This window comes from Peromyscus maniculatus, chromosome 23 (genome assembly GCF_049852395.1).
Source record: "Peromyscus maniculatus bairdii isolate BWxNUB_F1_BW_parent chromosome 23, HU_Pman_BW_mat_3.1, whole genome shotgun sequence".
Taxonomy (NCBI): domain Eukaryota; kingdom Metazoa; phylum Chordata; class Mammalia; order Rodentia; family Cricetidae; genus Peromyscus; species Peromyscus maniculatus.
The window spans coordinates 37,458,476-37,482,203 of NC_134874.1; the positions used below are offsets into that span (position 1 = coordinate 37,458,476).

At 49.0% G+C, this 23,728-nt stretch overlaps 1 protein-coding gene across 1 annotated transcript; it reads left to right on the plus strand.

Moving 5' to 3' along the window:
* The first annotated feature begins 113 nt into the window (after window positions 1–113).
* Tmem130 (transmembrane protein 130) lies at window positions 114–19,766 on the plus strand. Its single transcript, XM_006982663.4, has 8 exons — window positions 114–359; window positions 7,795–8,100; window positions 11,032–11,191; window positions 12,787–12,953; window positions 14,633–14,717; window positions 15,424–15,626; window positions 17,593–17,705; window positions 17,999–19,766. The coding sequence occupies exons 1-8, from the start codon at window positions 269–271 to the stop codon at window positions 18,146–18,148; spliced, it is 1,275 nt and encodes a 424-aa protein (XP_006982725.1). The 5' UTR covers window positions 114–268; the 3' UTR covers window positions 18,149–19,766.
* The last annotated feature ends 3,962 nt before the right edge of the window (window positions 19,767–23,728 follow it).

Genomic DNA, 23,728 nt, shown 5'->3' on the forward strand with positions numbered 1-23,728 from the left:
GTTTCGGGCTGGAAAGATGGCTCTGGACCCTACAGAAGCACGATGCAGGAAGAGAGCATGCGCACCTGGTGAAGTAAGGATGGTTTCTGTGATCCCTAGAGGGGAGGGACTCCGGGGCTCGGGGGAGGGCTGTGTGGGCGGAGGTGGCTGAAGGCGGAGACAGGCGAGCGCTGCGTCTCTACGCACAGCCACACCAAGCTGCCACTGCGGAGCTCCAGCCCAGCACCCTGCGCATCGGCCGGGAGCCCCTCGGCATCCACGCTGCGCCATGGCCAAGGCTACCGATGTCTGGTCCGACCTCGGCTTCGTCTTCTTGCTCGCCTGCCTCCTGCCCTTGGGCCCAGCGAAGGCGGCTGCAGGTAAGCCAGATTCTGCCTGGAGCTGTCCAGTGCTATACAGAACCTGAGCTACCGAGAGGACTCGGTGCGTCCTACCCCTGCTGGGCACCCTTCTGCCCAGAAGTCACCCAGGCACTTGGGGCGTCTCCCTGCTCCCCCTCGATGCCTGCCTCCAGCACTCTGCCCTGGGAAGCACATCCATCCGGATGCTTGGGACTGGTACTCACTAGGGGAGGGACAGGGAGCATGGATGCATGCAGGGAACCCCGGGTGGGTTGGGAGAGGTCATCGCGCCTCAGCCACCCCCAGGGAGAACCGCCCCCTTTGCCTGCATGGGGCAGCGCTTTTGCTTTAAGATGTCGCATTTTTCTAGAGATTTCCACCGTGATTGCGTTCGCTTAGGGGCGGCGCAGGTGCTAGTCTGCAGCCCAGGAGGCCAGTCTGCCATTTCCTCCCTGGAAATGATTTAAAAAGAAAGGGGGGGGGGGGCATCTTGAGCCGACAGATTCTTCCCTAGGCTCACCAGGACCCATCTCTCCGTGATGAAAAGACCAACATCAACCTTCCTACCCCATTTTAGGAGTAACAAACGACACAGATTCGAGAATTGTCAGAGACCGGTGGGTTGTGAGTAGCTGGAGGGGAAAAAAAAAAAAAAAAAAAAAAAAAAACCCACATCATTCTTCACAGCGCATCCACCCATTAAAAAAGAGGTGGGGGAAGAGAGGGATCTGGTGCAGGTTTGTGAGAACGGCAGAACCACGAAGTAAATTAAAAAATAAAAAAAACCAACCTGCGTTTTTGGCATGCATCAGAGGATTTTGTGGGAATTTTGCATGTATCAAATTACCTACACCCTCCCCCAACTCCTGGAAATACAACATAGAATTCATCTAGAAATGGACACCCTGATCCATTGGGTTATATGTGTCTAGAAGTTACGTGATTTAAATTACAAGAAATACACAACTAAATATCTATCTGTCTGTCTGTCTGTCTATCTATCTATCTATCTATCTATCTATTTCAAGGCAGGATTTCTCTATATAGCCCTGGCTATCCTGGAGCTCACCCTGTAGCCAGCCTGGCCTCAAGCTCAGAGATCCTCCTACCTCAGGTTCCCTGGCGCTGGGATAAAGGCATGTGCCATCTTATCAGGCAATATTTATTTTGAGATGAGGTCTTCATGAATTGCCCAGGCTGGCCTCTAACTTGCACCCTCCTGTTTCCCCTACCTAGTGCTGGGATTATAAGCATGAGTCACCACTCTAGTCACACACACACACACACACACACACACACACACACACACACACATACACACACACTAAAAATAAAAGTTTTCCCCCAATGGGGTCTTATGTAGCCCAGGCTGACTTAGAACTCCTGATCCACTTGACTTACCTCTTTAATCCCAGCATTTGGGAGGCAGAGGCAGGTGGATTTCTGTGTTATTTAGATCATCACAGGTGTGTTTGGTAAGTGATTTTGGCTGCCTAACATGTGCTATGTGAAAAGGCCACCGTAGTCATTTTCTAGAATGTTCCAAGCCTCACATGTATCATGGGAAAACACTGAGGCCCTGGTAAGCTGTTAGGAAACTGGGGCCATGCTTTTGAGGGCGTTGCCCCTTTCTGTCTTGGCACATCTAGTTCTATGTCACTTGAGTGCACTTGGGGCACCCCCAAGTCCTTGCCTTGGTGGCTGGCTGTGCTCTGTGTGCATCTGGGCTCCCAAACATGAAAGATGACTTTGGATGAGCAGAGTCACAGGGGATGCACTGGGTCTGACTCCTTCAGCTACACTTGGCAAAGGTTTTCACTGCCCACTTTAGCACGGATACCCTTGGATACTTCCCCAAAGCCCAGAGAAAGAAGGGGGTCACCTTGACCCAGTGAAAGGGGTCCAGGGCCGCTCCCCCACCCCTCTTTTAGACAGGCTCTCATGTAACCTGGGAGGATGGTGTCAAACTTATATAGCCAAAGATGACCTTGAGCTTCTAATCCTCCTGCATCCACCTCCAGAGTTTCACTTATGTAGACTAAGCTAGCCTTGAACTCACAGAGAGCTGCATACCTTGGCCTCTCGAGTGCAGTAAAGACATGCTACACCACCACGCCTGGTGCAGTTTCTGTTTTTAGTTTCTTTTTTCTTTTTTTAAATTTATGAGCATCCACATTTATCAGTGTGAATGTATGCTCACATGTGTTTGAATGCCCGTAGAGACTAGAAGAGGGCTTTGGAGTCCCAAGATCAGGACGCGTGTGAGCTGCCCGTAGTAGATGCTGGGAACTGAATTCAGGTCCTAGGCAAGAACGGCAAGGGCTCTTAACCACCGTGCCATCCCTCTCGCCCAGCTTCTGTTTTTTAAAAGACCATTGTGGTCTCCTCCAGGCAGGGCTCGGCAACCATTTTCAACAACATCGTCAGTGGGTCCTCCTTCTTCCCGGCTCCAGCCAGCTGCCCCATGATTCCATTTCCATGGCAACCGATCTGCGTCAGCCCGCTCTCACTGCAGATGCAGGATGGCAATTAACATGCAGCTTAGTGTTCCTGCCACCTTAGAGCCTCACTCTGGTCCTTGTTCCTCCTCCACTTGAGTGGGAGGGAGGAGGGGGTGGGTGGTAGTAGTGATGGGGGAGGGGCGCGGAAACAGGTAAGAGCTCTTGAGGAGAGGGACGCACTGCCTGCCAACTAGAGGGAGGGTGAATAGTCCTGGGGGACAGCAGCAGTAGCCCTTTCCTTTTGTATTGCGTACTTGCCTGGGTGCTATGGCAAAACAGCTGGAAATGGGGCTGTATAGATGCCTCAGAGAGTAAAGGCACTTGCTGCCAAAGCTGAAGACCTGCATTTGACTCCTGGAACCCACACATTAGATGGAGAAAACTGACCCCTGCTACATGTCCATTATGATACACACATTCGCACATATGTTCGAGAGAGCGCGCACACACACACACACACACACACACACACACACACAATCCCCCCCCCCAAGATAAATAAAATAAGAGTCCATCATGTCAGGGAATTTATGGCAGCAGGAGCCGTGGCAGCTGGTCACATTGCATATACAATCAAGTGGATCTCTGTGAGTTCGAGGCCACTCTGGTCTACATAGAGAGTTCCAGCACAGCCAGGAGTACATAGAGAGATCCTGTCTCAAAATAAACTAAATCCCGCCATGTTGACGATATGAACCCTCAAACCCACGGTATCTAGGATAGCAGTGGCAGCCCATGCCTTTAGCACCATAACTCAAACAGCTTTATAACTCAACAAATGGATTTGAAGAAAAGGGATTCGTAACAGGAACACAGGGCAGAACAACAGAAAAGACAGATGCCTGAGTCCCCAGTTGGGTCCAGGAATGTTGTGAGGTAAACAAGGGGCACATTTGCAGCCGGACTCTTCTGGTTCTGCTGAAGATTCCAGCAGGTATCCTGTGAACTCACTCTGAGGAAGACCATGTCCATGCTAGGTTACCTGTGGGTAACTCGTGGGAGTGGGGCACGCAGAAGGGGTTCAGTCAGTAACCCCCATGTGAATAGTCTTCTGCGACGGTGCCAGGTGGTCTGGACTTCATGCCACATCTTCCTTTCCAGGTAGTCACGTGGCTCAGAGGTACCACTGAACACTAACCATACAGTCTGTGTGTGTGTGAGAGTGTGTGCGCACATTCGTGCATGGGTATACACAATGGTGCACATGCATTCATATGCATGCTCCTGTATGTGGAGGTGACAGGGTGACCTGAGATGTCTTTCTCAGAGTCTGTCCGCCTCTGGCTGCCTCATAATGGCATATGGTTGTGATTAAACACTTGGGTTTTTGCTAATATGGCCTTGAGGCCAAATTCTTAGTTTTAATCAAATTTAAACAATCACAGTAGAATCTGGAGCTCGTTAATTCCATTAGGTTGACTGGCCAGCAAGCCCTAGAGATCCTCCTGTCCTCGCCTCCCCAGTCCAGGGAAAGGTGTACCTCATCATGCCTGGCTTTCTTACATGGGTCTGGGGGATTGAACTCAGGTCCTCACGCCTGTGTAGCAAGCACACTTATCCACAGAGCCACATCCCGGGCTCCTTACTACATGGTAAGCATTTTGCTTGCACAATAAAGAAGCAGATGACCCTTGTCTTCAAGGAATTAAAAGTACACTAGGAGAGAAGAAATCTTCATTCTGTACGGTGATGTCTCAGTGACAGTAGTGTACTCAGTCTGTCAGGAGAGCACTGAGGGGTCAGGGCGCAGGAAGGCTTCCTGAAAGACTTACTGTGGGGCAGAAGGTAGAACAGGAATTCTTTTTATTTTTAGATTTATTTTCACTAGAGTGTTTGCATGCCAGGGGATCAAACTCGGGTCATCAGGCTTGGCAGCAAGTGCCATTGCCCACTGAGCCAGGATATACAAAAACCCTGAAGTCAGAAGGACCAAAGCATCCTGCGAACTGGAAAGTTTTTATTTTTTAGACAGGGTCTCACTATGTAGCCCTGCCTGGGCTAGAATTCACTATGTAGACCAGGCTAGCCTCGAATTCACAGAGATCCGCTTGCCTCAGCCTCCTGAGCGCTGGGATTAAAGGTGTGCGCCACTGTGTACCTCCTGGAACTGTAAGAGTGGCTGGCTGCCAGGTGGAAGGTCCCCAAGTGTGAATCTAGACCCCAAAGGAAGGTTCATGATTACATTAAATCTAATTCGAGACACTTGTTGGAGCAACAAGAGATAAGACATAAAGCCAGTCACTTGACTGGAAAATTCAGGAGAAGTAAGCCTGAGTTTGCAGTTTTTAATTCCTGGCCATTTCACACTTCTCAGCCACCACCAGCCACCGACAGCCCAGCAGGATGCTTTTTAATGTCCTGTGTACTTAGTGTACTGGTCACATCTTACATGTCCTGCTGTGGTGCAGGGGCAGGTGGGAAAGCCTTTCTGTAGGGGCAGGGCTTCCCTGTCTCTTTGTGAAAGTATTCAAATTATTAAAAATGTATCTTTCAAACAAACAAACAAACAAAAAGATAAGACATACATCAGGGCCAAGAGCAGAAATCCAGATGACTGTATGTGGGGTCCCTGGAAATGGGATATGTTGTTCGAATCTTACGTGGTTTTAATAAAAAAAAAAAACCCAGAGCCAGATATCAGTGTGAAAGCTGAAAGATCAGAGAAGCAGAACAGCCAGCCACTAGTTCTTACCTCTACGAAATCCTCCGCCTAAGGAGAGTGAGTTCCTGTTTCCTCACGCCTTATATACCTTTCTCTGCCCTGCCATATTCCTTCCTGGGATTAAAGGCATGTGTGCTTCCCAAGCAAAGGCATGAGCTCTCAAGTGCTGGGATTAAAAGTGTGTGCCACCACTGCCTGACCTCTATATCTAATTTAGTGGCTGGCTCTGTCCGCTGATCCTCAGAGAAGTTTATTAAGGTACACAGTATATCACCACAGGGATAGAGTGGCGATGCTGAAGAGGCAGGGTACCCAAAAAAGAGAAAATCAGAGAGGCTTGTGGCTGGTGTTTGGGACAGCTGGCTTTTTTTTTTTTTTTCTTAGATTTTCTACAACACAGGTTGGCCTCAAATTCACTATGTAGCTGAGGATGGCCTTGAACTTCTGGACCTCCGGTTTCCACCTCCTGAGTGCTAGGATTATTGGTGTTTGTCACCATCATTCGTGGAATGGGAGGGATGGAACCCAGAGCTTCATTCACTCCAAGCAAGCGCTCTACCTGCTTAGCTGTGTACCCAGCCCTCCACCTGACCCCAGCTGGCTCTTTTCACTCTAACAAGAAGTGAGGAGAGAGCAAAAAATCAGAGACTCAACTACCCATGGGAAATGGGGCTTTAAGGAAACAGAAGTATTCTGTGTGCCTCGGGAAGACCGACCACTAGCCACATTGTTGTTAAACACGGGAGGGCGTGGGTGCAGTGACTGGGAAGTAGAATGCTTAAGTAAATGTCAGCAGTCACATCAGGTTAATTTACACTTAGTTACATGTGGTTACAATGTAGACTGACTAGAAAGGGAATACATACTATCAGCGCCTAGGAAGACTTCAGCCTCAAGCAGGGACTTTGGCTGGGAAAGTGGGTTTGGGTGAAATGAGTCTCAGGCTGGGTGTGATGGCATGAAACTGCAACCAGAGTACTCTAGACGGGGAGGCAGGAGGATTGCCACAAGTTCAACACCAGTCTGGACTATGTAGGAAGGATCAGCCCCCCCCCCCCTTTTTAACAAGGTCTTCATAGCTTGCTCAGTTCACTTTTTTTTTAGCACAGGACCTCCAGCCCAGGGATGGCACCACTCATAATGGGTTGGGCCCTCCCCATTAATCACTAACTAAGAAAATGCCCTACAGCCCGGTCTTACGGAAGTATTTTCTCAATTGAGGCTCCCCCCCTCTCAGGTGATTCTCTCTTATATCAAGTTGACATAAAACCAGCTGCAACAATTATTATTACTTTTATTATGTGCGTGTGTGCAAATGTGCCTGTGGTTTTGTGGGCATGAGTGCAGTGCCAGAAGTGGCCAGAGAGGGCATCATATCCCTCCAGAGCTGGAGTTACAGATGGTTGTAAGGGGCCAGATGCCAGTGCTGGGAACTGAACTCCATTCCTCTGCAAGAATAGTGCATACTTTTCACTGCTGAGCCATCTCTCCAGCCCTGTCTCCTGCCCTATTTTGTTCTCTCTCTCTCTCTCTCTCTCTCTCTCTCTCTCTCTCTCTCTCTCTCTCTCTCTCTCTCTTTGGAGACAGGGTTTCTCTGTGTAGCTCTGGCTGTCCTAGAACTTGCTTTGTAGATCAGGCTGACCTCGAACTCACAGAGATCCACCTGCCTCTGCCTCCTGAGTGCTGGGATTAAAGGCATGCGCCACCACCGCCCGGCTTCTGTTCTGTTTCTTTAGATGGAGTCTCACTATATAGCCCAGACTGGCCTTGAACACAGTCATTACATAGCCCAGGGTGGACTCAAATATTCAGTCCTCTTGCCTCAACCTCCCTGGTGCTGGGATGACTGGCATACACCACCGATCTTAGTTCATTTTATTATTAGTTACTATTGGTAATCTCTTATTGTGACCGATTTAAAGTTCACCATGAATTGTATGTATGAATGAGTGAGAGAAAGAACGAACAAGGAAAAAAACATAGGATACTTTGGGTCTGGTGCTGTCTTTAATTTCAGACATCAGGTAGGGGTCTTGGTAAGGATCCCCTGTAAATAAATAGGGACATTCTGTGATGCTACATTTATTTTGTGTGTGTGTGTATGGGGGGGGTGGGCAGAGGAAGACTTGGGGGAGTTGGTTTTCTTCTTGGACTGGGGAATCAAACTCGCATCATCAGAGTTGGTGTGAAGAGCTATCTCGCTGGCCCCACTGTTATCACTGATGACTGGGAAACTAGCTGAGGAATTCCTCGGTGCCTTCCTGAACCCTGGCCTGCATGTGTCTCCTAGGTCTCTACAATCTCAGTCTTGTTACTGATGGTCCTGCTACCGTTGGTACAGAAGTGACCATCTTAGCCAACCTGACGGTCAAGGACAATGGCAGCCTGTCCCTGCCTGCAGACGCCCACCTCTACCGTTTCCACTGGGTCCACACACCACTGATACTCACTGCCAAGACTGAGAAGAATCTAACCTCGACCATCCACGTGGTGGGCAGAGTGGCTGGGGACTTCTCAGTCTCTGTCTGGGTCACTGCTGTTGACTGCTGGATGTGCAAGCCGTTAGCCAGGAGTGCCCTGGTACTCCCCATCAAAGGTGAGGGTCTCTGAGGGCCTTTCATGTTTACCTATTGTCTTTCAAACTCTTTCATGTTGTGCAACCCAGGGCCTCAGACATGCTGTGTAAGTGCTTCACCACTGAGCTACACCACCAGGCCAGCTTTCAAGTCTTGTGCATGTGTGTTTGTGTCTGTATGTTCGTGTGTGTGTGTGTGTGTGTGTGTGTGTGTGTGTGTGTGTGAGAGAGAGAGAGAGAGAGAGAGAGAGAGAGAGAGAGAGAGAGAGAGAGAGAGAGAGAGCGCCTCCGGGTTGTTCTTCAGGCAGCATCCACCTTTTTTTTTTTTTTGAGACAGGATCTCTCATTGGCGAGCTCACCAATTAATTAGACAGGCTGGCTGGCCAGTATGCCCCAGCACTGGGATTATGTAGTTGGAATTTTCTTTGGGCCAACAACTATAATATATAATAATAAAGACAATTATTATTAATTATGAATGCTCGGCCTTAGCTTAGGCTTGTCCCACTAGCTCTTTTAACTTAATTTAACCTGTTTCTGTTCATCTATGTTTTGCTTTGGGGCTTTTTACCTTTCTTTCTGTATGTCCTGCTTTCCTGCTTTCTCTGTGTCTGTCTGTCTGGCCCCTGGCGACTCCCTGTCATCTCCTTTTCTTTCTATCCTGTGCCTAAATTCCTCCTTCTCCTCCTCCTCCTCTTCCTCCTCCTCCTTCTCACTCTCCCTACCCAGAAGTCCCGCCTATACCTCCTCCCCCATCAATGGCTGTTCAGCTTTTTATTAGACCAGTCAGGTAGGTGCCTTAGGCAGGCAAGGAAAAACAGCAACACTTCTTTCCATAGTTAAACAAATATTCTGCAACAGGATTACAAATGTAATCTACCACTATGCCCAGCTTTTTTAAAAACATGTGGGTTTGGGGCATCAAATTCAGGTTCTTATGCTTTCAAAGCAAGCATGTCACCAACTGAGCCATCCCGCATGGATTCTTTCTTGATTCTTCGTTAAGTTAAAAAAAAAAAATCAGAAAGTAGGGTCAGCAAGATGGTTCAGCGGGTGAAGGTGCTTGTTGCAAAACCTAAGGACCTGAGTTTGATCCCCAGGACCTGCATGGGGGGAAAGAGAGAACCCACCCTTGAAAGTTACCCTCCCACCTTGACATGCACATCATGGCATGGGTGCGCACAGACCAATATACATACAAAACAGATAAGCAGATAAATAAATGTAATAAAACTTTTTACTTTAAAAAAAAAAAAAGGACTGGAGAGTTGGCTCAGTGGTTAAGGGCATTTGTTGCTTTTGAAGACAATTTCCAGCCCCCACATGGCAGCTCACAGCTGTCTGTAAGTCTAGCCCAAGGCGATCCAACATCCTTTTCTGACCTCCTAGAGCACCAGGCACACGCACTCACACACAGAAAACAATTAAAAAAAAAAAAGAATCAAGACCAGAGAAATGGTTCGGCAGTTCAGAGGGCTTGCTGCTCTGGCAGAGGTCCAGAGTAAGTCCCACCTGGGACTCACAGTCCAAATTAATTTGCCTTCAGGAAATAAGGCTTCATTTAGGTAATGCTTTATGCACAAGATGATGAGAATAGAAAACATATATAAACAAGTGAAAAACTCAACCCTTAGGGGACTGATTAAAGACACTGGAGTAATTATGTGCCTTTTCCAGGAGTTAGGAAAGGAAAAAAGTCTTGCTAGAGAGTCCAGGCTAGTTTTGAACTCAAGAAGATCTTCCGTCCTCAGCTTCTCAGTGCTAGGATTATAGACATATGCCATGATACACAGCTAATGTATTAAGTATTTAAATTTTTTTACTACATTTATTTATTTAGTGAGGGTGTACATGTATGTGGGTACCTGTGCCATGGTGTCCATGTGGAGGTCAGAGGACAACTTGCAGGAGTTGATTTTCTCTTTCTACTGTGTGGGACCTGGGGATTGAACTCAGATTATCAGACGTGATGGTAGGTGCCTTTACCTACTGAGATGCCATCTCAGTAGCCCCAGTTTATGTAATTATTAATCATGACCCTTTCAGTGAGTCTATAATGTCCTGAGTGAAAATGCCCATGCTTTTAAAATTATATAGGAAGTAATGCAAGCATAGAATTATGTAACTGAGTCTATAAACTCTGCTAACGTAAACGTTTGCAGTTGCCACAGAGGCCAGAAGAGGACACTACAGCTACAGATGTTCTGTGAGTCATCCATCGTAGATGCTGGGATCTGAACTCTAGTCCTCATGATAGAGCACCAGGTGCTGCTAACCACTGGACCATCTCTCCAGCTCTACCCCCCACTATTTTTTTGGTGTTGGGGATGGAACTCAGGGCCTCCTGTGTCTTAGGCAATTGCTTCATTTCTGAGCCACATTCCCTGACACTCTTATATCCTTTAAATTATCGCCCTATGCCTTATAGTATCTGATACAATATAAACACTATGTAAGTAGTTGTTATGTTATATTTCTTAGAGGGCATTAACAACAGCAAAAATAGTCTATATGTATTCAGTTATGATGCATACTTTGTGTTTGCTTTGAGACAGGGTCTCATGTAGCCCAGGCTGACCTTCAACTCACTGTGTAGCCAAGGATGGCTTTGAACTCTTGATCCTCCTGTCCCAGCCTCCCAGGTGCTGGAATTACAAGTGTGGGCATCATGTCCTGCTTCAGCCCATGCCTTTCTTCATGGCGGGAAGAGTGGAATCACTGTGAAAGGGAGGTGGGGCAGGGGCACAGATTGAGCATGTGCTGTGAGTCACTGCCAGCAGGGGGTGACTAGAATGTCTCTGTCTTGAAGGATCTATGGGGTCCCCCACACTGCACATAGTTCTGACAGCCGGAGGAGGCTGAGCCAGGCTGCTTTGCTCCAGCCCAAGGTCACGACTCAGGCTGTGGGTGCCTCGTGCCTCTGTGGACTCACTCTCCCTTTGTCTTTCTCAGAGTCACTTGTGGGAAAACTAGTCATTACTCAAAACACCTCCGTGTCTTGGCCGAACGCCTACCTCACCAATAAAAGCCTTAGATTCTCCTTTTTCCTCCATGACCCGAGCGACTTCTTCAAGTTGGCTTCCTTCTTCTACCGATGGGACTTCGGAGACGGGTATGCATCCCCCCTCCCCCCGCCCCCTCTCCCCACCCCTTTTCCGGGATCTCACTGCATCACCACAGCTGCCCTGGAACTCATTTACAGACCAGGATGGTCTTAACTGCAGGGGCACATCCGCTTCTTCCTCTCAGGGATTAAAGGTATGGGCCACCATGACCAGCTATTTACTCTTTAAAAAAAATTGTCCATCAGGTGGTGGTGGTGTACACCTTTAGTCCCAGCACTCAGGAGGCAGAGGCAGAGGCAGGTGGGTCTCTGTAAGTTCGAGGCCAGCCTGGACTACACAGGAATATTCCCCTCTCTCTGTCTCTCTCTCTCTGTTCGAAGTTCAGAGGACAGCTTGTGGGAGTTAGTGTTCTCTTTCCACCACATGAATCCTGGGGATCAACCAAGCTCAGGTCATTAGACTTGGTAGCAAGTACTTTTACCCACTGAGTCGTCCTATTAACTCCAGATTTGTCGATTTAGTTGTTCTTGGTTTGGTTTTTTCAAGGTTTGTTTTTATTTTTCTTAATCACGTAAATGTGTGTTCATGTCTGTGTATGGATATGTGCATATGAGTGCAGGTGCCCATGGAGGCCACAGGAGGAAGACAGATCCCCCAGGGTTGGAGTTATAGGTGGTTGTGAGCTGCCCAACATGGATTCTGGGAACCAGCTGAACTTGGATCCTTTGCAAGAGCATGGTCTTAACTACTAAGAAGTCTTTCCAACACTAAGAAAGAAAGAGAGTCTGGTTTGGTGGTACAGACCTTTAATTCCAGCATTCAGGAGGTTTGGACAGGAGAATCAGGACATTAAGGCCAGCCTGGGCTACAAAGCAAGTCCAAAGTTAGTCTGGGCTCATAAGACTCCACCTCAAAAGACAAAAACAAACAAACAGAAACGTAGGAAGCCAGAACCAACAAATTCAAATTTAAAAGCTACAGGTTTTGGTTTTTGTTTGTTTTCATTTTTGAGACAAAGCTTGTCTGTGTAGCCCAGGCTGGCCTTGAATTTAAGATCCTGTCTCAGCCTCTCGAATGCTGTAATTACAGGTTGTTGTGGTGATATATTGTCTGTAATCTAAGAAATGAAACTTGCCTGAAGATCAGCAAGGACAGAGCCAGCCGCAGAATTAGCCACAGAGGTCAGGCAGTGGTGGCACACGCCTTTACTCCTAGCACTTGGGAGGCTAGATTTCTGTGAGTTCAAGGCCATACTGGGCTACATGAGATTTATCCAGTCTAAAAGAGAAACAGAACCGGCAGAGGTGGCACACAGATTTAATTCCAGCACTTGGGATCACACACCTTTACAGGAAGTGATATGGCTGGGCAGAGAAAGGAATGTAAGGAGGGAGGAGAGAGGAACTCTGGCTCTTTCAGGCTGAGGAGCTGGTGAAGCAGTAGTAATAGTGGTGGCTGTGGCCTGCTCTGCTTCTCTGATCTTTCAGCTCTCACCCTGATATCTGGCTCCAGGTTTTTAATCGTAAGACCACTTAGGATTTCGCGCTACAAGCTGCTTCCACGATGCCTTGCTGGATTCCCTTCCGAAGTCCTGGAAAAGGAAGCAGTGGTGTCCATGTCACTTCTCCTTGTCATCTTACAGGACCTTGTTGATAACTGACACCCCTGTGGCCTATTACAACTATTCGAGTGTTGGAACCTTCACGGTGAAAGTCAGGGTTGTGGCAGAATGGGAGCAGACAGAGCCGGATGCCGCGAAGGGCACCGTGCAGAGGAGCGGCGACTTCTCAGCTTCCATAAAGCTTCGGGGTAGGTCTCCCCCAGGTTGGCTGTACCCGAGGCACCCCGGACAACACTCCTTCCAGATCCAAGTGACTCTGGGCTAGCATCAGGCTGCACTTGAATGGATATTCTCGAAGCCATCCCTACTGTAAATGTCTGCTCCAGAGAGTCCATGCAAGGCCACAGAGTCACACAGCTACTCTGTAGCAGAGCTGGCATATGAGTCCAGGCCATCCTGTCCCCAGAGCCTCAGCTTGACAGACACCTACCACAGGGAGTGGTAGGGATGCTCCTTATTCTTTAGTCACTACAGTTTCAGATCAAAGCTGGCTAGGGAGGGTGGGAAGCCTCCGTCTGGTTACCTGGCATTGGGCAGTTTTCAGAGATTTCTTTGTAAGTGTGTCTATGTGGGGGAGAGGGGATGTGCATGATGTGCACGTGAACCTGAGTCCATGCTTAATCTGTCTGTGTGTGTGTGTGTGTGTGTGTGTGTGTGTGTGTGTGTGTAGGTGAGTATGCACGTATGTGCATTTGCTTATGGAGGTCAGAGGAAAGCCTTTGAGTTTTCAGATGCCCTTCACCTTTTTAAAATTAATTGTTTTTGACAGTGTAGTCCTGGCTGGCCTGGAACTCACAGAGATCGGTCTACCTCTGCCTCCAAGTGCTAGGATAAAAGGAGTGAGCCACCACTCTTGGGTCAACAACCTTCTTTGGATACAAGCGTTTCTCACTAGCCTGGAGTTCACTTAGTAGGTTAGCCTGACTAGCCAGTGACTTCCAGGGATCCACACACCTCCACCTCCCCAGCTCTGGGATTTCAAGCAGGTGTCGCTGTACCCAACATTTCTTTTTTAGGTACTGAGGGTGGAATTCAGTTCCATACTTTACCCACTGTTCTTTTTGGGTCTCTGTTGCTGTGGTAAGACACTGGCATGGCAGGCAGTGGTGGTGCACACCTTTACTCTTAGCATTCAGGTGGCAGATGGATCTCTGAGTTCGAGGTCAGCCCGGTCTACAGAGCGAATTCTAGGACGGCCCGGGCTACACAGAGAAACCCTGTCTCGAAAACAAACAAGAGAAACAACCACAACAAAATCAACTAAAAGCAACTCAGGGGAGGAAAAGGTTTATATCTTACACTCCAGGTTGCAGTCCATCACTGAGAGAAGTCAAGGAAAGAACTCAAGGCAGGAACCGGAAGGCAGAACTGCTTGCCATTCCACACAACATTACCTCCAACCAGGGAATTCATGTCGAGGAAGTACAGCAGAAACCATGGAGGCTTGCTGTATGGCAGCTCACTCACTAACTCATGCTCAGCTAGCTTTCTCATACAGCCCAGGATCACCTGCCTAGAGAATGGTGCTGCCCACAGTGGACTGGGTCCTTCCACAATCCATCACAGAGATGCCCACAGGCTAATCTGATCTGGGCAATCCCTTAATGGAGACTCCCTTCTCAGGTGACAAGTTGACAGAGTTGACTAACTAGGACATCAAATGAGTTGTCTCTCCAGCCCTTGGGAGGGTTTCCTTGCCTCTGGTAATGGCTGGCGCTTTTCTTGTGGCATAGTCAATGGTTTAGTGGCAGTGGGTAAGAGACTGGGTGAGAGGCAAGGACGTAGAGGTGGCCACGCAAGCTAAGGGGCTGTGCACCTTGTGTTAATCCTCAGCCACTGGCTCTAATGGGTTTCTCTCTCCTTACAGAGGCCCTTCAAGGCATCCAGGTCTTGGGGCCCACCCTCTTGCAGACATTCCAAAAGTTCACAATGACCATGAACTTCCTTGGGAGGTGAGTGAACCCAAAGAGTGAGATATGGGTGTTCCGTGGCCTCTCTAGACCACGAATCGCTCCACAGATCCTGCTCTGAACCTTAAAGAGCTTAGGTTTCATGGGAGAATGGTACCTTCCTGTCCTGTGGATATGAACTGGGAAGAACTGTGGCCATAGCTCTTTTTTTTTTTTTTTTTTTTTTTTTTTTTAGTTCTGCATCTGGAATGTTGAGCTGTATTAGTTAATTTTTTCCTTGCTGTGACAAAATACCCATCCAAAGCAACCTAAGGAAGGAAGGGCTTATTTGGGCTTACAATTCATGGTGGGGAGGCATGGCAGAAGGATCTTTAGATGCCTGATCACATGACATCCACAGACAGGAAGCAGAGAGTGATGAATGCCGGTGATCAGCCTGCTTTCCCCTTTTTATATAATCCAGGACTGTCACCCATTGATGGTGCTGTCTACATTCAGGGTGGGTCTTCCCACCTTAATTAACCTAACCTAGAAACCCCATCACAGACATGCCCAGAGGTTTGTTTACATGGTGATTCTAAGTCCTATTAAATTGATAGTTAAGATGAACCATCACATGGACCAGGGCAGCCTGGTATCCCATATGGAAAGGACTCTGAAGTTTCTGCCCCAGTTAGCTTCCCTGGGCTTGGTCAAACTCCTGCTCCTTCCCAAGCCATTTTGAAAATGTGTATCTGTTCTTCTGTAGCCCGCCTCTGGAGGTGTGCTGGGGCCTCAAGCCACAGTGTCTCCCACTGGAGGACAGAGAGTGCCACTCTGTGTTGGTGACCACCACATCTTTTAACCTGAGCCACGTCTTCCAGGACCCTGGGGACTACTGCTTCATCTTCCGTGCTGAGAATGTCATCAACAAGGCTCACCAGTTCCACAGGATTCAGGTGTGGCCCTCCAGTAAGTGATACCTTGCCTTCTGGGGCAGTGCCATTACAGGCATCAAAACCCTGCCACCACCTCGAGTGACCAGCCGAGCACTTGGTAGCCAATCCTGCTAAGGCCATCAAGAACTGACTCCACCAGCACTAAGGTCATGAGTAGTTTTCCTAGGTAAAGAAACAGCCCACATTTCAATGACTAAATGCTAAAACCACCATCACCACCACCACCACCACCACCACCACCCCCACACTCTGCCAACATCATCATCACCAGACTCCACCAACAACCAACACTACCCATCTCAGCACCAACTCGAAACTCTACCATTATTATCCTGAATATCCTGCTAACCAACAACAAACTCCACAATGGCATGCTACCACCTCAGTCCCACCACCAACTCCATCAACACCATCTCCAGCACTCGGTCAACTTCAGCACCACCACCAAACACCACCAGAATCATCCTTAACCATCTACCAGTCAAGGCACCACTACTGAACTCCACCAATGCCATCACACTCTACCGATCTCTATACCACCAGCAGCTCTTTACCAACAGCAGTGCCACCACCAAATTCCATCACACTATCCCTAACACTCCACCAACTCCATCACCCTCACTAAATACTATTTACAGTACTCCACCCACCCCAGCACCGCCACCGCCACCAAATTCTGCCGGTACAATCCTTAACACTCTACCAACCTAGTAGCGCAGCCCCCATCAACTCTGCCAGCACCTCCACGAACATCAGCCTATTAAAGAGTAACAGTGAAGTCAGCTCCCCACGTGCTCCCCATTCCTCATTGGGCATCATTTCTGCTCCCTCTATTCTCTGGTCTCTTTCTGAACCCCGAGAACTCTACCCCAATCCAGGCCCTGAAGGACCTCATGGGCCTCGTTGGGTACTTTGGCCTCTGCTGGCTCCAACATGCTCTGGTGAGTGTCCAGAACCCCATGAATTCTGTATAGAAGATACTGGTCCAGGGCTCGGGAGAGGGCTCAGTGGGTAAAATACTCGCAGTACAAGCAGTACAAGGACCCGAGTCCCAATCCCCAGAATACATAAAAGCAGGATGCAACGGTCTGTGTCTGTAACCCCGGCTCTCCCAGCATCCCTCAGTACCTGTGGCCCCTCTCAACACTCCTCGCCATGCCCCCTATCCTAAGCCCCTCCCTCCCAGGGGCGGGACTTCCGTTTCCCTTCCTCCAGCCTGATCCTTATAACTCAACCATTTTGGTCTCTTGGCCCTCTGGCTGCCTCTCTTGCTTCTTCAGAGCCAGAATTTGGGGCGCAGTCAGGAAAGTGCTTGCCTTGCAAGCACGAGGCTCGGAGTTTGGTTCCCAGAAGCCTTGTAAAAAGCTGGGTATAGCTAGGAGGCAGGGCCAGGAGCTGGCAGCCTGGCCTGCTTGGTGAAGGTCTTGATCCTGTTTCAAACAAAAAGCCAAAGGAACCCAAGGAACAACATTTGAAGTTGTCCTGATTTCCATGCGCGCACACACACCTGTGTACACATACATACTTGCACATAATATATCCACATACTTAGAAACACACACACACATAAACCCAATATTAAAAAAAAACTTACGTATTTATTTATTGTATGTGCCCTTTTTTTGAGACAGGATTTCTTTGTGTAGCCCTGGCTCTCCTGGAACTCTCTCTGTAGACCAGGCTGACCTCAAATTCAGAGATCTGCCTGCCTCTGCCTCCTCGGTGCAGGGACTAAAGGCGTGTGCCACCACCACCACCACCACCACCACCCAGCTGTTGTGTGTGCTTGTATATGTGTGCCATGCCACACATGTGGAGGCCAAGGGACAACTTTGAGGAGTCAGTTATCTCCTTCCGTCATGGTGTTCACGCCTGGGATGGAGCCCAGGTCACCAGGCTTGGCAGTGCCTGCCTCTAGCAGCAAACCCGTATTTCAACACCAGCTATCCAATCGTCTCCTCCTCCTCTCTCCCTCCCAGGCTTGCAGCCGATTGTCTTCGCTTTCCCGTGCGCCACGCTGATCACCGTGCTGCTGGTTTTCATCATGTACATGACTGTGCGGAGCGCTGCTCAACAGAAGGACCCAACTGAGGTGAGCGTTCTGCCGGACGGAGGCTAGACCACGGAGCTGGCTGTGGTAGGCCAACCAGAATGTCTGGAGGGAGTCTTGCACCAAAGAGACATGGGTAGACTGGGTAGTAGAATTGCTGAGTTAGCTGGTCTCCCGTCTGACTGTCTCCTTTATGCTGAGCTCTCAAGCCCACCGAATTGGCTGGTGGAGGAGGCTCCTGGGGGTGGGGGTGGGGGTGGTGGGGTGGTAATTGACCCAAGGGGTTTTATTCACCAGAGGTGGCTGATTCTGACTTTCCTCCCCTTTCTGACAAGAGTCCGGAGGTCACGGGGCTCAAGTGCTGCTGCCAGCTGTGCTGTGGATCCCTCTTTCTGGAATCACCATCGGAATACCTGGAAATCGTCCGAGAGAACCACGGGCTGCTTCCGCCCCTCTACAAACCTATGAAAACTTACAACGTGTGAACTCCCCACACCCATACCTCTCAGTGTTCGCTGATCACCCATTGGGAGCTTCGGGGCAGGGTGGCATATGCTACTGAGCAGGAGGGGTTCACCCAGGTGTGGCCATTTGCCCAGACTGGTCATGGCTCTGTACAGTCCAGTTGTAGTGATCTGTCCTTTGTGTCAACCCCCCCCCCCCCCCCCCCCCCGCCCCGGCTGTCATCCACTCATCTGTACACTCTAGTCACTGCTGTGAGCTTTTCCCCCCCCCCCCCCCCCCCAATCCAGAGCAGGATTCTGATGTCTGGTGTGCTCTATTAAGACTCTTCCACGTGGATCTGGATGCCCCTCACCCATTGCTTACATGTTAGTACGTCTGTGACTCACTGGGGACTCCTGAGGCCTTCAGCAATGCAGCTCTGCTCGAACCAGAGAGAGCTGGGAAGGGAGGTCTCAGATGGTTAAGGATGCATAGTGAAAGGTCACCCACACTCAGATGGGCACACGCACAGCAAGGAGGGATGCACGTGGGTGTGATGGCGCAGCCCAGACGGTCTGCTGTGTATCTCCAAGGTTCATTGCTGGAATGGACCTGAACCAAAACTCAAATGCAACACCTGAGCCCGGCCCTGTGTCCTTTGTCCCTGCAGTTCCATTACCAGGTCATTCTGTTCCCTGCCTGCTTGCCGGAAGCTGGGTGGTGGTGGTGGTGGGCGGGGTGGAATGAACAGTGGTGAGTGTAGAATGCGCTATAAATTAATCCTCTTTCACTGAAACCTGTAAGATCAGTGTCCACTGAGGAAAAAAAAGAGTTGGAGCAAAAAGAAAAGTTTACTAGTGAGGACTTGGGCGATCTCTCTCTCTCTCTCTCTCTCTCTCTCTCTCTCTCTCTCTCTCTCTCTCTCTCTGTGTGTGTGTGTGTGTGTGTGTGTGAGACACCTTACCCACTCAGTTGCTCCCAAGGTAAGAGAAGAAAGAATCAGGAGTCAAAAGATACCTTGAAAGATTATAAGTAGAAGCCTGGTGTGGTGACACACACCTTTAATCCCAGCACTGAGGAGGCAGAGGCAGATGGATCTCGGAACAGAGTTCAAGGTCAGCCTGGTCTACATAATGAGTTCAACAACATTCAGAGCTGTAGAGGGAGTCTCTGTCTCAAAGAAAGAAAGAAAGAAAGAAAGAAAGAAAGAAAGAAAGAAAGAAAGGAAGGAAGGAAGGAAGGAAGGAAGGAAGGAAGGAAGGAAGGAAGGAAGGAAAAGGGAAGAAAAGAAGGAAGGGGAAGGGAGGAAAGGAAGGAAGGAAGAAGGAAAGAAAGAAAGGAACAAAGAGGAGAGAAAAGAAGGGGAAAGAACAAAGGGGGGTAAGTAGGTACAGATGTAAGCATCCAGGCTTACCTGTTTACCTCGCACACTAGGGCAGCCTGCACCTGCTGGATGGATAGGCACAGGCACACACATCCAGGTGTGCCAGGGCAGCCTGCCCCTGTTGGATGAGGATGGTCAAGACTGTAAAGGTAGCTCTCTGTCACTGTAACTGTTGGTTGGCCCTTGGACATCCTGCTGAACTAGTGTTCTCTCGTGTACCGCTCATTCCCATGACATACCGCCATTGTCCCTGAATAAAAGCTTCATCAAGCGCAGTCTGTGTGGCAGAGTATTTTTGTCCCCTGTGTGTCCACGAAGCTTTGTAAATGATGCTTGGAAGCAGCGGGCTACCCTTTCAGGCATTCTGCGATGATGTTAGAGGTGCGATGACCCAGTGTTGGTGCCTTTCCTTGTTGCCATTAGATCACCTGACCAAAGTGACTTGAGGAAGGCGTGCCAAGGCGGACAGTCCATCATGGCAGGGAGGCGTGGCAAGGCGGACGGACAGTCCATCATGGCAGGGAGGCGTGGCAAGGCGGACAGTCCATCATGGCAGGGAGGCGTGGCAAGGCGGACAGTCCATCACGGCAGGGAGGCGTGGCAGCAGGAGCGGGGGCAGGGGGGGCGGGGGGGGGGCAGCTGCTCACTTTTCTTTTTTAAAATTCAGTCCATGAGTCCATGGGATTATGCCCACGTTCCCAGAGGGTCTTCCCTTCTTGTTGAGTCTCTCTGAAAATGCCCTCACAGGCTTGTCTCCTCGAGGCTTCTAAAGTCCATCAAAGGGACAGTCAAGATGAACCACTCCAGGGCCCCGAGGAGAGTGCTGAGCTGGAAAAACGCTTTCCTTGAGACCCGGAGTTCAATTCCCAGAGCCCATGTTTAAAAAACAAAAACAGAACAACAATAAAAACAAAGCCAGGCACGGTGGCATGTGTTTGTAACCCCTGTGCTGAGGAGGCAGAAACAGGATCCTCAGGACTCACTCGTTGGCCGGCTAGTCTAGCTGAACCAGCCATCTCCAGGTTAGTAAGAAATGGGGTCTCAAGAAACACGAGGTGGAGAGCTATTGGGAATGAGGCCTGAGGTTACCCTTTAGTCTAACCTTCAACCACACATATATGCACACATGTGCCCAAGTGTTCATATAGGCAAACATTCACATACATATTCGTTTACAGAAATACTTATTAGAATTTTATTATAATTGCTTTCCTTTGCAATACTACTTTATTATGCTTTTGAAAAACAACAGCTCTTTGAGTTGTTACTTAGAGGTCATGTGTCCTTTCTGGTGGTTTCCTTTGCCCAGCCTTGGCCAAGTCCAAGAGTCAAGAGGGACACAGACTCCCAATGCACCCCCACAGCTGCAGCTCCTGCCTGAAGACTTAGCAAAATGCTACACATGCATGCATACTCCCACTCCAACTCCCACTCCCACAGGTGAGATAGCCAGCCTGGTAATCAGCTTCTGGAACATTCAGCCCCTTCTAGGACAGAACAGTTTAGAATCTCCAGCACTCTTATAAAAGGCCAGGCATGGCTGCACATGTGCCTATAACCCAAGTACTGTGTGGGTGGGAACAGGAAGATGACTGCCAGCTGCCAGCCTGGCTCCAAGTTCAGTGAGAGACTCATCTCAAAAGAACAAGGCAAACAGTGATAGAGCAGGACTGCTGTGGAATAATCATCTTGTACACTGTAAAGATTTGTCACTCAAATTGGTTTAATAAAATGCTGATTGGCCGGTAGCCAGGCAGGAAGTATTGGGGGGGGGGACAACCAAACTAAGGATGCTGGGATGAAGAAGGGTGGAGTTGAGAGAGATGCCAGCAGACTTAGGGGAAACAGGATGTGTAGAAAATGAGGTAACAAGCCACGAGCCACATGGCAGAGGGTAGACAAGAAATATGGGTTAATTTAAAATGTAAGAGTTAGCTAGTAATAAGCCTGAGCTATCAGCTGAGCATTTATAATTTATATTAAGTCTCTGAGTCAGTTACTTGGGAAGCAGCTGCCGGTTATTTGGGAGCAGGTGGTCAGGACAGGAAAACTCCATCTACACATGACATCCAACAAACATCTTTCTTTGGCCTCCACAATCATATATGAATACAGGTATCTATGTACAACAGCAGGGTATGGACCTCTGGTTTCAGGAGAGGCAAGATGTGGAACCCAGATAGAAAGGACAGCTCTACTCATGCCTCTGTGGGACAACCTGGCCATGACCAGTCTTCTGTCCCCGTGTCTGAAACCCAGATGCCCACAAGGATCAGGGGTGTTCTGACTTTGGTCTTGTTTTTATGGAACCTCAAATTTCCATCTTTATGATGCATTTGTGTGTGTGTGTGTGTGTGTGTGTGTGTGTGTGTGTGTGTGTGTGTGTGCTGGAAGATGCCCCTTGCAGAAAGCCCACTGGGCTGTGTGGTTTACTTTCTGTCTTAGTTAGGGTTAGTATTGCTGTGATGAAATACCATGATAAAAAAGCAACTTGGGTGGGAGGGTTTATTTGGCTTACACTTTCCTATGACAGTTCATCATCAAAAGCAGCTAGGCTAGGAGCCTGGAGGCAGGATCTGATGCAGAAGCCACGGAGTAGCGCTGCTTACTGACTTGCTCCACATGGCTTACTCAGCCTGCTTTCTTTTAGAACCCAGGACCACCAGCCTAGAGATGGCCCTACCCACAATGGCCTGGGCCCTCCCTCATCAATCACTAAGAAAAGGCCTGGGCCCCTGAGCCAGCGGTGACTGACCAACTCAACTACCATCCGGGCTCAGATCCAGTGCTTTGAGCCAGTTCACCCCAACATCTACCCAATCTACGAGCTGCTGGAGCGCATGAAGAAGACAGTTATGCAGAACCAGAGTTGCAGGATCACCATGACTACGGCAACAGCAGAGTATCTGAGACAAGTCTCAGCCATGGTCCAATGTTTATGGTGCTTTAGAAACCAGAAACTTTGAACCAGACCAAAGACTCGATGCAATGAATATTTGCATGCAAAGCTGTCTGGGATTTATATATATATATATATATATATATACACACTGCAGTTTCCAGTGCCATTACGATGAAGAAACGTTCAATGGAGAGGAGGGAAAGATGGAGAAACAGAGCAGTGAGTGGTGGAGAGCGGTGGAACTAGAGACACCATGGCAGTAATAGGTGTGAGAGAAGCCTGTGGTAGATAGGGGACATGTCCTGGCCAAGCAGAGCCAACAGGATGGTGTGCAGCAGCCTGGGGCTTGCACCCTGATTAAACACTGCTCAGCTGCACAATCACCCTGGTTCTGAGCAGCAACAGGATGTCCAAGATGAAGAACAGTTCATTTTCTGGATTGGACCTCCTCAAAAAACCTCTATGGCTTATGCTGTCCTCGGAGGCCACTTTAGTATCCGTGGTCTGCTGATCCTAACCATACTGAAAACCAAGGTTCATGTGGATGTCTCTAGTCCTACAGCAGCTGGGAGCTGTGTTCATGTCCCTGGCCCTACCACCTAAAGTCATGTTGATGTCTGGGGGCCATGCTGCCACTAAGGGTCATGTCAGCATCTGTGGTCCTACTGCAGTTGGGTCTGTGTCGGCAGCAGTAAGTTTGCTGCCTTAATCTTAAATGCCCCTTTTTGTCCTGTCCCAGTTAAGTTGTTTGTGTGAAAAATGTGCAGTTGGGTTCCGGAGGGTGCTGGGAATCAGTTCCCCTGTGGTTTTTCCTGTTTTGGAAAACAGTGTCCCCGCTTGCCTCCGGATACAGAGTAACCATTCCTTGACTCCTGCTGTTAGAGGGGGTATATAAACCCATGTTGGTATGAATAAAGAGAGCTGCTTCCCTGACAAACTGAAACTGGGTGTCTAGAGTGCTGTTTAACCTCGGCGTCCCTCGCCAGATTTCTTGCTCCAGCTGCACAGGCCGCAGCAAGTGGAGGTCACCACCGGGACCTGGAAAGAGGGGTAAGCGAACAGGCTCACCTTCACAAAGGAAGGGGGAGGGTTGGATGTAACAGAGTAAAATAGGGTACGTACCATGGGTAATTCTACTGCAAAAGTTCAGTTGGCCACTGAGGAACAGGAATTAAGTAATCAAGGAACAGGAATTAAGTCTAGCACTGCACTCACATTTGTGGACACCATAGCTGAAGCAAGTCCTTGGTTTCTGACGGGAGGAGGTCTGAATGTTACAAGTAAAAAGAGATTTACAAAAGATGTTGCAAGAGAAAGGCACAGATAAATTTCCTA

Coding starts and splice junctions, on each gene's coding strand:
- Tmem130 (XM_006982663.4), top strand. CDS start 269: ATGGCCAAGGCTACCGATGTCTGGTCCGACCTCGGCTTCGTCTTCTTG. Junction 8,101..11,031: donor CCTGGTACTCCCCATCAAAG/GTGAGGGTCTCT, acceptor TGTCTTTCTCAG/AGTCACTTGTGGGAAAACTA. Junction 15,627..17,592: donor GATTCAGGTGTGGCCCTCCA/GTAAGTGATACC, acceptor TCTCCCTCCCAG/GCTTGCAGCCGATTGTCTTC.